The following is a 16,486-nucleotide window of genomic DNA, read 5'->3' on the forward strand; positions in this document are numbered from 1 at the left end:
CAAGCATTTGTGGTGGTGCAATTCTTTCACCAAGCTCAATTCATTTCAATGCAATTGTTGCCATCAGAGGATTTCGCTTCTGGTAGCGAAGTCAACCAATAACAAAGTGACTGTTGAAGGGGCGGAGCATTGGCGGGTACAAAAAAGAGCAAGCCATCATTTCAACAGTCTACTGTCCTATTTAACAAAATTTTGCACAGGCAGAAAAAAAATTGTCACACAAAGTAAATGCAACGGTAAATGGTTGGAGTCTTGAGGCAGACGTAAATGGGAGTATTTATTGTTCTTTATATTTGTTTAACTGTTCATAGTTAGCAAGCTACGTAGCATGCCAAATTGTATAGCTTTAACACCAGTTACCAACTACATAGTTTAAACACCGCTACCGCGTAATAGCTTCGGTCGACTGCCACGCAATAGGGCAATCGCAGTGGCCCGAAGAACAGTCGCGATTGCCCCGGTTTGGATCAACTCTGGTTGACTCCCAATGATCAAAACTAAGGCTTATGTTAAAAATATCAGAGTTTTCCTAAGACGGTGTAGGGTGATGAGGACTTATAATTCATATTTATAGTTTTGTTCGCCACCAATTTTATAATAAAAATTGGAAAAGGAGGTAAAGGTGGAGGCTGGCTGTAAGCTGGGAGCATGCTGTGATCTTGCGAGAAGACGGAAGCGCAAGTGAGTAGTGAGTGGAGACCCAACATGGCAGCGCCATGGCAGACAAAATAACAAAGCGAATTGCAAAAAATATTTATATATACACTAAACTAAACAAAAAAAAACCGAGGTATATCTATATTGAACAATAAAAGTATCCCATATCAAAAAAAAATAAAACACAATATCAGACCCAGAAGGGCGTTACATAATGATTAATGGGATTTTAGGTAACATCAAATTAACCATAGCTAATATTTATGGCCCCAATGAGGATGACCCAAATTTCTTTAACAAGATATTTTCAAAACTCTTAGAATTTTATGAATCAATTATCATATTGGGAGGAGACTTCAACACTTCAGGAAAGCCCCTCTTCTCTATGCCCAACAATAAATCACCTGGATCAGATGGCTACCCAGTGGAATTTTATAAACACTCCTGGTCACTTATCTCCCCATTATTCATCAGAATGGTTACAGAGGTCAAGTCAACCTTCACCATGCCTCCGCCCATGAAAACTGCTCTGATTTTGGTTTTGCTCAAACCCATTAAGGACCCAACTCTCCCCTCCAGTTACAGACCCATAAGCCTTATTAATTGAGACCTTAAGATTATAAGAAAAACACTAACCAACAGAATTGAAAAAGTAATTCCATTTATAATTCACCCAGACCAAACAGGCTTTGTCAAAGGCAGACACTCATCCAGCAATATGCATCGTTTATACAATCTGATCAGAATATCTCAAAGGAACAACTTTAATACTATTATTGCCTCTTTGGACGCCGAAAAAGCATTTGAGTTAATTGGACATATCTCTTTTCAATCCTCAATAAATTTGGCTTTGGAGAGTCCCTCATTCAATGGATCAGAATCCTCTACACCTCTCCCTCTGCTTCTGTCATCACCAATGGTTACACTTCAGAGCTTTTCACTCTACAACGCTGCACAAGACAAGGATGTCCGCTCTCCCCTTTACTATTTGCCATCTTTATTGAACCCCTCGCGGCGGCTATCCATCAAAACAGGAATATTGTAGGCATACAAACAGGAAACTCTGTTCACAAAATCAGTTTGTATGCAGACGATATCCTGTTGTACATAAGGAACCCAATATCATCCCTACCGGAGGTGTTTAATCTTATATCTAAATTCTCAGCTATGTCAGACTATTTAATAAATTGGACTAAAACCACAGTCTTACCACTCACTGGGGGAGACTGTAATGCTGCAACCCAGAAACTTCACTTAACCATCACAACGGGCAATGTTAGATACCTTGGTATTGATATCTCCTCCAATCTATCAGATTTGTTTACCCTTAACTTCACTCCACTGCTCAAATCCATTGAAGAAGACCTCATTCGATGGAACAACCTACCCATCTCACAAATTGGGAGGATAGCAGCAGTGAAAATGAATATGCTTCCAAAAATAAACGATATATTTTCAATGACCCCAGTGCAACCAACAGTACACTGGTTTAATACTCCAGACTCAATCAGAAACAAATTTTATTGGAAATACAAGAAACCGAGAATTAAACGAGCAACACTACAGAAAAACAAAGACTGTGGAGGCCTAGCAGCCCCAATATTTAGATACTACTATCTAGCAAACCATCTTCAATTTATAATTAAATGGTTACAACCAGAGCAACAATTGGCCCATGGATGGCGAGACCTGGCCTTACAATTATTCAAACACCGACGGACGCAGCCATCAGGAGCAATTAGGGGTTAAGTGTCTTGCTCAAGGGCACTACAGCATGCTAGCAGGAGGAGCCTGGGATCGAACCAGCAACCTTTAGATTACTAGACGACCAGCTCTACCTCCTGAGGTACCACCCCCTGGATGTCAGGAGTTATCATTATCCGATCCCCCATTCCTTACTGAATCTATAAGGAAACATAATTGCTTTAAAAACACATTTATCACACCAAATTTGTCAGCCTGGTGGAAATTCCTCAAACTCAGTGGTCACGCGCTATCTCTAAACAAATTCACGCCAATCTGGCACAACCCAGATTTCTTGGTTAAAAACAGATCAATAATCTTTAGGTCTTGGAAAAGACAAGGAATTACTCATCTGGAACACATTGTTGAAAACAATTCACTTACAGTATATCCTCCCTAACCTTAACCCAAAGGTATAATAGCGGTGGCCATGGCTTCCTTCAATTCCTTCAATTACAGCAGTCTCTAAAAGTTAAAATCAAATTGACGAACAACATCCTACAACCACCTGAAATTATTTAACATCTCACTCATATCGGTCCCTTGAAAAATCCCTTTTCCAGAATAGACAAACTTTTATTAAAAACAGACGACACCTTATCTTTACCTACAATGAAATGGGAAACCTTGGGAGACCTTGCTGTTCTCACCGATATCAACCTGTGTAAGCTTATTTGCAACAACACCTTTTCTATGACCCGCAACTCCAAAATGCAATTCATCCAATATAAGATTTTGCACAGAGCCCATATCACGGAACACAAAATGTTCAAAATGGGTTTTGTGGATGAAGACATTTGCTCTCACTGTTCCCTTGATACCAGAGATGACTACTTTCATGCCTTCTGGCTCTGCCCACCTATCCTAGCATTCTGGACCAACATCATCAAGAAGCTATCAACCCAAATGGGTCGCAGCATTCTCCCCGTCTATATGTCTTCTCAGTAACCTCTCCTCAGTCAACCCACCACTGAAAGACCACCAACCCATTTTGATCGCCTTAACAATTGCCAAGAAAACAATATTACTCAATTGGAAAAAGAGAGTTAATCTCACCACATCCCAATGGTTGCAGTTATTAATAGATTACATCTCAATGGAAAAAACTATTGGCAATATCCCAAAACAATGTTGAGTCATTTAATGAAATATGGACTACTTTTATCACTGACATAACTCCATCATTTAATACTTGAGTCGTCCTTAGTTGGTGCAATGTCGTTGTGCTTTGGGGCATGTAGGGGTCCTCCTGGTATGCCGGGGCTCCACGGTTGGATGGACGCCTGGACATCCTTGGTGCGTGGGCCTGTGTTCTTGGGGGATCCCGGGGCCCCACGGGGGTGTTGGGTGGTCTGGGTGGTGGCGCCCGCTCCTGTACCTGAGTTGAGCTGGCCTGTCTCCGGGGGGGGGGGGGGGGGGGGGTACGGACGGACGTGCTCCGTATGTTGGTTCGGGGCGTGGTTGTGGGTTCGGGGGCTCCGGTTGGGGGCGGGGGGTGTGGGTAGCTGGCTCGGGTCTCGGCTCCGTGGTTGGCGGGTTGGTGCGCTGCTTGGGTCGCCCGCCCCGTGGGCGGGTTGGCTGGGCTTGTGAGTCCTTCTGTGTCCCGTGGGGGGAGGGGGTGGGGGGGGTGGGGTGGCCCGTCGTGCCGGGGCTGGTTAGGTGTTCCGTCTGGTCCTGTCCCCCTGAGTCCTGAACCTGGCTGGCTGTGCTAGGCGCAGGGTCCACCATGTGGCCTCCTTTGTGGGGGGCGGACTCCTGTCATCACACGGGGCTGCCAGGGTACCTGCCCTCCGACGCTATCGGTGTGCGGGGCGCTGGTCGCTGGGGACTGTGTGTGGGGGTGCTGTCTGTCGCCCTCTGTTCTGTAGTCTGCATGCTCGGCGCTGACCAGGAGCCTGATGCTGCCCGACATGGCGGAGGCGCATGGCGGAAGCTCTGCGCCCTTGGCTGATCGCTGAAGGTTGTCTGCCACCAGGTAGGGGAGGTGGGCGCACTGGGGCGCGGTTGGGTCTGGGGGGAGGGGGTCTGCGTGGTTGCTCCCCGGCCTGCTGCGCCCCCGGATCGATCCAGTCGCGACTCGCCTAACTCTCCCAGTGCCAAACCCCTCCCGCCCCACGTGCCTGGCTGGAGTCCTGATGGCTTACGGCTGGTGGCTTGGGATGTGCTGCGACCTTGCGGAGAGCGCCACCAGGTGCCTTCCGGGGCCCCTGGGGGGACTGCTTGCCGTTGTTGGTGTGGGTTGGGGGCGGCTGTTGGCCTTTGCTTCTGCTCACACACACACACACACACACACACACACACACACACACACACACACACACACACACACACACACACACACACACACACACACACACACACACACACACACACACACCTCAAGTGCACCCACCCTCCTGGTTGCATTCCTCTCCTCCCTCATTTGCTGCTATAATTATGACAGGAAGAGGCCACGTGATCAGTTGTAGTTCCAGTTTTCCTGGACCTAATTTACTGTTTTCAATACATGTTATTTTCCAATGTTCATGTTTTTGTGTAAATGTTGTTTGTTTCTATGTTTATTTGTCTCACCATGGTGATTCTCCCCCTCTTGGAGTAGTGATCGGTTGTTTATAGACCCAAACATGATAAACAGTTCTCCAAAGAGGGGGGTTGGTGGTGGTTCTCCATAACCAAAAACTGTGCTCTTGTCATTCTACTGGTCATCCACAGGACAGAGTTATTGCAGAAGTTCTTGATGATTTAAGAATTGATAAAGAGTTGCATTGCAGGTTGAGAACTTGAACTCCACTTGCAGACTAACTCTGTCCTGAATGCAATGGCATACAAATACTCTGTGTTGTAGGCCCAGAGCACAGGTTAAGAAAAAAAAATAAAAGAAAAGAGTCAAATGCGTCTGCTCTACTCTTTTCTCTGTGGCGTCTGGTAATTGTCTTGATCTTGGACGTCTGTTGTCTTAATGTCCTATGGCATCACTGAGGTTTAGAGGAAAGAAAGTGTGTCCCCTTTAAATTTGACGGTCTCTCATTACAACACAACAATATCTTGCACTGCCTATTCCTGGTGTGACCAGAGCCTGGAGCCTTGAAAGTTGATGAAAATGAATAATTGCTTAAAACGGACAAAACTGCATCCCTCAATTTGAAGCCATACCCGAAAAAATTGTGAAAAAAAAAAAAAAAAACTATGAAAAAAGAAATCAAGCAGATGAGAAATATGGCCGTCCACTACGAATTGTCTAATCACCACAATGACGCCATCATCACAAAACATAGATTCCCAAAGGGCCGCAGAGCAGGTTCTTACCTCTGGTCCCAGACCACCAGGTGGAAGAGGTACTTGCTGAAGGACTGTTTGCTGGTGTGCTGGGGGGCACACAGCTCCACCCCACCATGGCTCAGGGAACATGAAAGGAAGAAGCCCTCGTAGCTGAAATCGGAAAAGTTAGCAGGGTCAACTCTGGTCAACTCTTGTACACAATGTTGAGCACACCAGACCTATTGTTTTTCCTTTTGGATCCTTTATTTATAATTTACGCTGGTTAATGTAGCAGAATAAGCAATGAACTTCGATGGATGACCAACTTAAGCTGAATCAACCCTGTGCTGTAATATAAAGGTCTACAAAAGTTTAGATACCTAACCAAAAGGAATGACACATGTACACTGAGGATCTCATACCGGGTGCCGTAGAGGTTAGTGTCTTGGATGCGATTTACAAGAAGCTGGACATGCTCAGTCCACTTCTCAGAGACATTACCGAGATCAAAGCCAATCTTGATTTCCTGCCCCGCACGGTTGGCGAGATGCAAAAAGACAACGTGGATCTAAAAACCTCTGTGAAGCGTCTCACAGCAGAGATGGAAGTTGTAAAAAAAGAAAATAAAATAATGAAAGAGACCATCCTGGATATTCAATCTAGAAGTATGCGGGACAACCTCATCTTTTCTGGGATCCCAGAGAACAACACAGAGTCCCCAGAAAATATGGTGAAAGACTTTCTCCGCACCACCCTGAAACTCCCGACGGACACCGTGAAGCAGATCACCTTTCACCGAGTTCATCAACTGGGACACCGCATGGGGAACCGTCCCTGCTCCATCATCGCTAAATTTGAACACGTCAAGCACAAGGAGCTGGTTAAAGCAAAGGACGGGAACTGAAAGGAACCACGCTGGGTTTGAACAATCAATTCCTCCGAGAGATCAACAACCGAAGGAAGGTGCTGTATCCTGTCCTGATGGAGAACCGGCAGAAGGTTAAACGCGTATCGATGGTTGTTGATGAATTATATATAAACAGCCTGTTATACCAAGACTCCTCCACCACACCCTGGTTATTCTGATAATGTATGTATTCTTATAATTCTGGTTATTATATACTGCAAGATGTAGGAATAGGCATGCTATCTATGTCAGGATTTGAAATATCGCTCACTCTCATCTCACCTTCCTAATTCCCCCTCCGTACATCTCTCATAATTTCACCTCCCAAATCCCTCTCTCCTTACTTCTATCACTCACTCTATAATGTCTTTCACTTTATTTATGTGTAATCCGGCAATGTTCTGTGTTTATCTTTGTCTACTTGTCATTTGTTTGTGTAGTTATGTATCCCTACAAACTTCCTACAATACTAGATTCAAGATTCAAGAGGTTTATTCACATACATAGACATACTTTCATACATATATGCAGTGAAATGTAATGCAACGCATCCGGTGATTACACACAATATGTCCTGGACAGAACACAGTAGCTACCAAAGAAAATTTATTTCTACTAGACCCACTGATTCCTAAAACGTAATACACTAAGTTGAATACATATATAATAAAAATATATAGAATAAAATAAAAATAAAATAAAATGGAATAGAAAAAGGGAATAGGCTTGCGTATATGGGATAAATGTATGTATATGGGATAGGCAATTATGTAAATACAGATATGTGCATTATAGTGGCATGTGAATAAAAATGAGGTGGTGTTTGTGGGTTAATACAGAACAGTATACAACAGTACGGTGCAGAAATACGGTAACACCGAACAACCCAGAACAGTGACGCAGTATGCGGTACAGTATGCTACATACAGTACAGAGGCTGATCAAGGATTATATCTGCGCCTCCCTCCCACGCACCTTGGACCCGTTGCAGTTCGCGTACCGGCAGAACAGATCCACGGATGATGCGGTCTCCCGGGTACTGCACACCACGCTCACGCACCTGGATGGCCAGAAGGGGGCCATTTAAGAGCTGGACCTGGCCACACAGCCCCCTACTGTACTCTCTGTATAGACATGACTGAGGACACAGCCCTGGGGGGGGATCCTGTATTCAGGGTGAGGGAGCTGGACATGTGCTTCGCCACCCTAACCACCTGGGGCCGGAAGTCCAGGATCCAGGCACACAGTGGAGTATTCAGTCCAAGCTCCTTCAGCTTGACAGCCAGTCTGGTGGGGACTATGGTATTGAAAGCTGAACTGTAATCAATGAACAGCATTCTCACATAGGCCCCCTTCCGGCCATCCAGGTGCGTGAGCGTGGTGTGTAGTACATGGTAGACCGCGTCGTGTGTGGATCTGTTTGGCTAGTATGCAAACTGCATACTGGCCGAGTATGACCGAGTATCATGACCACCAAGGTGAAGGCCACCGAAGGGTAGTCATTCAAACAGGCTGGAGAGGCGTTCTTTGGCACAGGGATGATGGTGGACCTCTTGAAGCTTGAACCCGACTCGGCCAGGGGGGCGTTGGACATCGTAGTGAGCACCGGGGCTAGCTGGATAGCACAGATCTTTAGTACTCGCCCAGATATGCCATCTGTCCCCGCAGCTTTCCAGGTGTTCAAACGCATCAGAGCCCTCCTGACGTCATGCTCAGACACAGAGTGCACGCTTGTCCCCAGCGGTGTAACTCCAATTAGCTGACGAGCTAGCTATGTTGTTGCCAGCCTCAAACCTCACATAAAAGAAAAAAAGAGGTTCAGTTCATTGGCTAGGGCGGCGTCCACACTCGTGGCTGAGGAGGGGCTGGTGTTGTAGTTAGAAATAGTCCACAGCCCCTGCCACAAGCGTCTGGTGTCTCAATGCGCCATCTGTAGCTCCACTTGTCCCTCTATGTCCGTTTAGCATCCTTCACCGCCCTCCGCAGTTTGTTTTTTTTATTTTTTATTTTTTTATTTAAATAATGGCGCCGCTTCGTAATTGTTCATATTTCCGGATACAAGACAGTCGTAAGCAGCCATGCGAGAATTCAGAGCGCCGCGGATGGTTTTATCGACCCATGGTTTCTAGTTAGGGAAAAATCCAAACCTTCACTGTGGGGACGACGCTGTCCGCTAACGTAGCTATGAAGCTCATAGCTTCTTCCGTAAACTCACTGACGTCACTGGAATTTGATTGGAACATGTCCCAATCAACATCACTCAGAGCGTCCTGAGGCGTGGCCTCTGATTAGTCCGACCACCACTTTACGTCCCTGGTCACTATGAGATGGTGGCGTGGTCTGATTTCCTGAAAACAGGGAGTGAGACGGTCTGGTATCCATTCTTGTATGGTGTATAGTAGTGGTCCAAAGTTCTACCTCCCCTGGTGGCACAGATGATGTGTTAATGGAAATTAGGCAGGGCTCGTCCTAAGGTCGTCCTGTTGAAGTCCGCAGCCACCACCACAGCCGCGTCGCATGTTTGTGTTCAAGTCCGCACAACACATCATATAGGCCTGATAAGGCTGTGTCGGTGTCTGCTTGCGGTGGAATATAAACGGCTGTGATGATGACCATGCTGAAAATCCTAGGGGAGGTAAAATGGACAGCATGAGATGGTCAGCTTTTTCAGTTGGGGTTACAACAGCTTCTGTTGGTCATGAGACAGATGCCTCCACCCTTTGATTTCCCTGACTCACCCGATCTGTCGGCGCAAAACACGAAGAAGACCCCAGCTGGACGTATGGCGTAGTCAAGCCCCAGCAGGTTCAGCCGTGTCTCCGTCAGGCAGAGGACGCAACAGTTCCTCGTATCCTGTTGGAATGTAATCCTCGCCCGGAGGGTATCAATCTTGTTTTCCAGGGACTGGACATTGGCAAGAAGGATGCTTGGCAGAGGTGGACGGTAAAGTTGCGTCCTCATTCTGATCTGAATCCGCCTCGTTTACCACAGTGTTTCCTCCATCGGCCCTCCCATGGAACAGCGACTGCATTGTTGTTATTTTTTTCCTTTGTTGAGAGTATTGGCACACAAAATCTCCACTAGCCACTCTGGATTTGCCGATAAAATGCCCCAAAGTTGTTCTTTCAGGGAAATGTTTTTTATATCCACGAGTGCATTGTGGTCTTAAGAGATCACTGCCGATGAGTTTTTGATGGATATAGTGATGTAAAATGAAAAAAAATACGAATGTGCGTAATCAACACGGTGCATTCGTGACCACAAGGGGCGGCACCAAGCAGCATGTTGTTCTGTAGCTCATACATTAACATACAATATACTGTATATTGTTGTTTTTTTTTGCCAAAATGTGCATGCTGTCTAGTGTTACTTAAAAAAATAATGCCTTACTCTATGTACACTACCCGTTACATCACTTTTGCGTTACAAAGCAACATCGCCTGAGATGCATTGTCATGTAATTGCCATACAGTTAACATTGTGCCTTCATGTTTCGCAGCATCCATTGTGTACAGACTTTGAGAGTGTTATTACATTTTATTGTTAAGTATAAGTTTTAAATGTTGTATAAAAGTGTTATGCATGATTGTTCGGTGTCGAATTGTTAATCGTTTCTCGCTGTTTGGTTAGCCAATAAAAATACTGCTGAATCAAACTTTGTCTTACTTCACCAACCGCCACAATACATACAGAGACAGACAGATTCCTTCCTTTATTAGTTAGGTTCAAGGAAACACATACGACGCACATACAGTTCATAATTTATGTTAATTTCCTTTTTTCCCCTCCCAATGCCAGTAAAGGGGTACTCAGCTGAGGCAGGCACGTGTGGGGGTGATACCCCCACACGTGCCTGCCTCTAAGATACAGTAGTTTGTCTGTAAGATTTGCCCGTAAGATATTGTTGTCACCAGGAAGAGGTGCCCGAGCGCTCAATCTGTGGGTTTTTTTTGGCCATCAAGCGGATTGTCTGGGCACGATATGCACATTCATAAAGAACATATCCCGGTTTCCTGATGGCACGAAACCAAACACTGTGCATGAGGGAAACACCCCCCCCCCCCCCCACTACAGTGCAGATGTAACTATTGGGTAGAAATATAATAATTCCATGAACTGTTATTATAAATGCTTCCTGTAGGTCAGATATCAAGGTAAATGATAGGTACTATGATCAATCTAACAAGTTGAATCATTTGGCAGCAAACTTTAGTTTTCCATGTGACTTTTTCCAGGCCGATCCGCTGTTCCAGGAAAAAGTGCACATTCTGGTTTCCGTTGGGGCACAGCACAAGGAAGTGTATGATGTGGTTTCAAAAGAAAGAAAGAAAGAAAAGTATATTGCAAATATGACAGCACAGTTTTTCCATCAGTGAAGGGGGGCGGGGGGGGGGGTGACGCTTCCAATGCCATTTCCCAGTAAAACACCCACCTCCTCTTCTTAATCAAAGCCAAATTGAATACCTCTTTTTTCCTCGGCCTATCCCGCTGCCTCTATTCCTTTTTCACTCTGCACCTCACCTCACTCTCTGTCCTCTCCTCTTTTAGTCATTCCACCACTCTTTTTCAGCCACCTTGTTTAAACTTGTTGCATGTTTGCAATATCTCTGTAAATGCTTTCAAAAGGAAAATGAGCTAATGATTGAGATGCTAAAAGTACTGCACATGAGGTTCTGCATATATGATATGAGATTAGAAATGGTATTGAAATATCAACGTATCACTAACCATGGTTTAGAACAAATGACGGAAAAAATGGCGGTTGACCCCTCTGACCCCTACAGGATGGACAATGCTTTTCTGTCTGCGCATAAGTGAACGTGCACGGGTTTCATTCGGAGACGCTCGTGTGGCTATTTGCTTTTATACTTTTCTAGAGTTTGAAAGTTGTAGTGTAGTGTGCCCATGGCCTTCACACATCAAAAATATAGTCGTCAGATCGCTTTACAGTTCACAGGACAACTTTCTGCCTTGTGATAAGAAATCTTGAAGTCATTGTGGTTTCACACTGCATGACTGATCGACTACAGGGGGTCACACATTACAAGATCTTTCACCAGGAGGAATTCCAGACGTGTTTGTGGGATCTCCAAACTACTTTTTGTCATGAAAACACACACTGGAAGTGACACCGGAAATTACACGATACCACGCAGGGGACAGGGTTATCAATTTTTTATTGGATCACTTGATTCTTGATCACTGTAAAAAACAAATAAATTCAGAATTGAAATAAGAAAAATATTAAAAACCTACAGAAGAAAATAAAAATAGGTGTGTTGTATGTTTCTGGCTGCTGCTCCGGTGCTCTGTTGCATCTCTCCTTGATCAGGCTAAAATCTTGTAGTCTGAGCTCGGCATGAGACAACCAGGTAGCCTTGTTGCACTACGCTGTCCCACCTCCAAGGAGGTCAAATGTCAAAGGCAGTTGGTTTTTTGTCAGTAGCTAATTAAGTGCCAGCAAGGGGGGGGAGCAGAGGGTGAGCGAATTGGCTCATTGAGCTGTGTGTGTGAGTGTGTGCAAAACGGGTTGGAACTATTCATGGCAGTAAAAGACGGGTCGGGTGGGGAGTGGTGGCCAACAGCAGACCTACTCCCTTGCACAGTAAATGGAGAGAGTAGAGTCATTCAAACCTGATCTATACTTCTGCATCGACACATCTTCAAAGGTATGCTTCTACCCCACCAAGACATGCCTTTTTTTTGCTCCATTTATGCCCCTGTCGTAGCTTATAATGGTGTAATAATAAATGTCTCCCTATTGCAGAAAAGCCATCAATAGACATTGAAGATAGGGACACAAAAATCTGGCTATTTGGTGAATCTCCTTCAACCCAACTGATGGAAACGCACACAATTCAGATTGAATTTATTTCGACATTTCCAACATGGCGTCAAAATTGCCTTAAATTTGGGTGGAAATAATCACGTTCAGGTGAAATGATTTCGAAACAGGGGATTATGTAATCGTTGATCATGTATCGCAGCATTGTCTTGTGTTGTGATACCGTTATGATACCATCATGCCGTTGCGTTTTACTGGGGAGATTCAGAATGATTTCCAGCCCACAGATGTTAAAACTGTGTGGATTAAGAGCAGGGATTTTGAGCCTCAACATCTGCCTAGAAACTGCAACCATCTGCGTACCCATGAGTTTGAGTGTGTGCGTGTGTGTGTGTATATATATCTTTCTGACTTCCAAAATAAATATCCAGGGCATTAACAATCAGGGAGGTTTTAACCCAATGGTTACAATTGCATCAGTGCAGATTAATCACACATTTCTGAGAGAACCCGGGGGAGGGGAAAAACAATACAATTACATTCACTGTGGATGTGTATGGGAGGGTTTTTTAAAGAAAATACAATCGGTGACATTGTTGCCATCCCAACTTTTGTGTGGCAGACTTGGGGGCATGGTTGAGGAGGAGGAGGCGGACCGCGAAGCGCTGCAGGAGCTGCTATGGGAACGCCCACCAGCCCGCGGCGAGCGACGTCCGGACACGTGTCGTGCTGCAATGGATGACAGGTGAGGACGACGCCGAGGCCTTCCTTGCCACGTTTGAACTATCGGCGGCGGTAGGTGGATTGTCCAGCGAAGAGATCGCCGTACATCTGCTCCCTCTGCTTACGGGGGAATCGCAACAGGCGGCCTACCGGCCGCTGCCCGCCTTGTTTATACAGTGGTTAGGAAGGCCATCCTGGACCGGCTGGGGATGGCACCAGAGGGACACCGGTAGCGTTTTCGAACCCTGGCCTACACCGGCGCCGGCCGGCCCTTCGCCTACGCCCAGCAGCTGAAGGATGCGGCCAGACGGTGGCTGCAGTCTGGGGAGAGGATGGCTGATCAGATCGTCGACGACGTGGTCCTGGACTGGTTCCTGGAAGGCATCCTGGCCCGGACTGCCAGCTGGGTCCGCTGCCATCGGCCGGACACCCTGGAGGGGGCCTTCACACTGGCCGAGGACCACCTGGCAACCCGCGTCCCTCTACCTGCCGAGGACCGCAAGCCGACCGCAAGCCAGCTGGAAGCCCGCTCGTCCGACCCCTGGATCACTGGGGGACCTCCCGGGGTGGTGGACCGCCCCAGCGGCCTGGAGGAGGATGGCTGGGGCCCAGCCAGGACCATCAGTGCCGCGGGACGCCATGCCGCTTTCCCGCACTAACCCCTTTTTGGCGGTGCGGGACGTTGGGTCACTTTCCCGCACCAACCCTTTTTTCTCCCCACCCTCTTCCCACCTGGCACGGAGGCAGGCACACAGATGGCTCCTCAGACACTCCGGCAGGGGTGCTGACGCTGCGGGCGACTCGTCCATCGCCGCAAGAACTGTCTGACCTCCTTGATAAAAGTCGGACAGGTTGTTGGAGACGCCGGCACGCCGGGCCTCTACCCCGGTCAAGAAGGGGGAGAGCCTACTACGTACACAAAGACAAGTTGGGGCCGGAGATTCCAAAAGCTACCCCGCCCCTTTCACATGACCATTTCTCACCGGGCCAGGCGGTGGACGTGGCCGTCTTACAGAAACGGTTTGCTGATGTATTCTCTCCCCTGTCCGAACACCCAGTCCTTTACATAAGCAGGAAACTTGCGGACCGGGAGTCCAAATATAGCCCAGTGGAGAAGCAGTGCTTGGGCGGTCGACACCCTCCACTACGACCTCCTGGGGCGCCCTTTCACCATCTGTTCAGACCACGCCCTGCTGCAGTGGCTCCACCACAAGAAGGACACAAATGTGCGGATCACTCGTTGGTACCTGGCTCTTCAGCCCTTTAAGTTCATGATGATCCACAGGCCGGGGGCGCAGATGGTGGTAGCCAACTTCCTTTTCCGCCGGGGGGGTGGGTTCGCTGTCGGCCGGACGGCTCCCTGGCCTTAGTCGGGCGGTGGGGGTATGTGGCAGACTCAGGGGCGTGGTCGAGCGGGCTTTGGGAGGCGAGGGGAAGTCAGCGTGGTAGACTGACGCTCCCTGCCTCTGTGCAAGCTGTGGCCAATTGAATGACTGGCCAATCACAGCAGCTGGAAGGTTTCTTATGTCTGTTCGTCTTGCAGTGATGGAGGGACGGCAGGGAATGTGAAGGAGCGCTTTGAAGGAATCCCGATCTGAGCACGCCCTTAAAAGTTCTGTCCTCGTTGTATGACGCTCACTTGAGTGTTTTTCTGTTAAGAACTGAATGCAATAAACCCCGCCATGCCGGCGCTTCTGCACCGCTAAACCCTGTGCCACGCGTCCTTGTGAAGAACCTGGGTAGCGAACACGCTACATTTCGAAATGCGGATTAGGGAAATAGCAGATGTATAACACGTTGGTGATTTATTATTTTTTGACAGAATACAGATCTATTAAACTATTTGAGTCATCATTATGTATTAAACTATTTGAGTGGGCGGGTTAATGTCATCTAAACCAGCTTTAGTCACAGACATTTTAAACAATTAACAGACTTATGTTCTCTTTGCTTCTTTTGGAGCCTAAAGTGTGTCCTCATACATAAATACAGTATAATGCAATTGTTGATACTACTATTTTGATTACTCACTAAAGTGTGGTTCTACCAATAATAAGTCTATGATGCTAAATCCAACGATGATGGAGAGAATGTGATAATGTGAAATTAAGAAATATAAAAATACAAAAGAAGAAAGAACATATATTGTTTTTCATATATGCACACATTAAATATATACATCGCTCTGTATGCATGTCTGGTGCATTTTCTTTTCCTATTATCGGTATCTGTACCAATATTCGCCTTGTTGACTACCGATCGGTGAGGAAGATAAGTTATTCACTGATGGCAGTGGCTGATGTTTATCCAGTGTTTCCAACACATAGACTCTACTTTGCTTACTTTTTACTGGACTTTACAGCAGAGCAAGTACTTCCCGTCAATAACCAGACTACGCCACTCACCATGTAAACTCTCTTTTCCGTAATCATATCATTCCAAACACATGTTAAAACCTGAAACGCATTATTAGTCATATTAGCCACACTTGAATGATGATAAAGTGATAAAGTGCTTACATACAATAAACTTTATGTAAAAGTGATCAAATTGATATCCATAGCAGATGTGTTCGATCAAAATAATTATATAATAACAATCTAATAATATATGAACCTGTACCTGGCAGCCCAGGTGATAGGGATACGGTGAGCAGCGTACACGCTGAAGGAGAGCACGTTGGTGACCAGGCCAGCTTCTTGGATGGGCACCGTGCAGCGGTAGTTCTGGGGCAACGTGTGGAAGTTGGCGTTGAATGTGCTACAGTAGAGCTCTACCAGGTCCAAAATGGCCACTGTCAGCTTCTCAACCACTTTCTCTGTGACACAATGGCAAAAGAAGACACCTATCACAGAGTGAAAGTTGAAATTTTGCGTGCAAGCATTATCGGATGTTGAGATGTTGAGTTTCCAACATAAACATTAAAACAAACATGTTGGTTTATGTTCATGGGCAATGCTGAGAGAAAATAATGTCGCTAATTTATGCTTTGGTTTCTGGCAGAGAAATAATAATAAATAAAACACTTTAGATAAGTAAAACCGTTCCCATTGGGGTTCGGCTGAAGGAGATTCTACTGTGCTATATAGGTCAATCCATTTCTTCTGTCCCACCAGAACTAATTTCATCTGAAAGCAAAAAGCAAAGTTGTGAAATTAATGAGCATTTAGTTTTTAATTTGGATGCCCTCTCGATGTTGAGGGTGATTTTGAATGCAGCGAAGACCAGCAATATAATGCAAGTTTGGGTTTGCTTGTGTTATTTAAGGGAGAATGCGATAACTTGGTCCCTCTGGGCACAAGATGCAAATGCAACCATGTCTGCAACCATCTTTAAATTCCTACCATTGCTCAAATGGCACTAAAAAGTACTAGATGACGGGTGAGTATAATACAGAGATAAACTTAAAAAAA

At 46.1% G+C, this 16,486-nt stretch overlaps 1 protein-coding gene across 1 annotated transcript in view; it reads right to left on the minus strand.

The window, feature by feature from the left end:
• pik3c2b (phosphatidylinositol-4-phosphate 3-kinase, catalytic subunit type 2 beta) overlaps window positions 1-16,486 on the minus strand; it is a 107,845-nt gene that overhangs the window by 49,481 nt on the left and 41,878 nt on the right. The window contains exons 11-12 of the mRNA XM_080000177.1: window positions 15,696-15,891; window positions 5,707-5,829 (exon numbers count right to left, since the gene is read on the minus strand). Coding sequence (XP_079856303.1) covers window positions 5,707-5,829; window positions 15,696-15,891 — 319 coding nt within the window. The remainder of the gene's footprint in view (window positions 1-5,706; window positions 5,830-15,695; window positions 15,892-16,486) is intronic.

This window comes from Zeus faber (genome assembly GCF_960531495.2).
Source record: "Zeus faber genome assembly, chromosome: 5".
Lineage (NCBI taxonomy): Eukaryota > Metazoa > Chordata > Actinopteri > Zeiformes > Zeidae > Zeus > Zeus faber.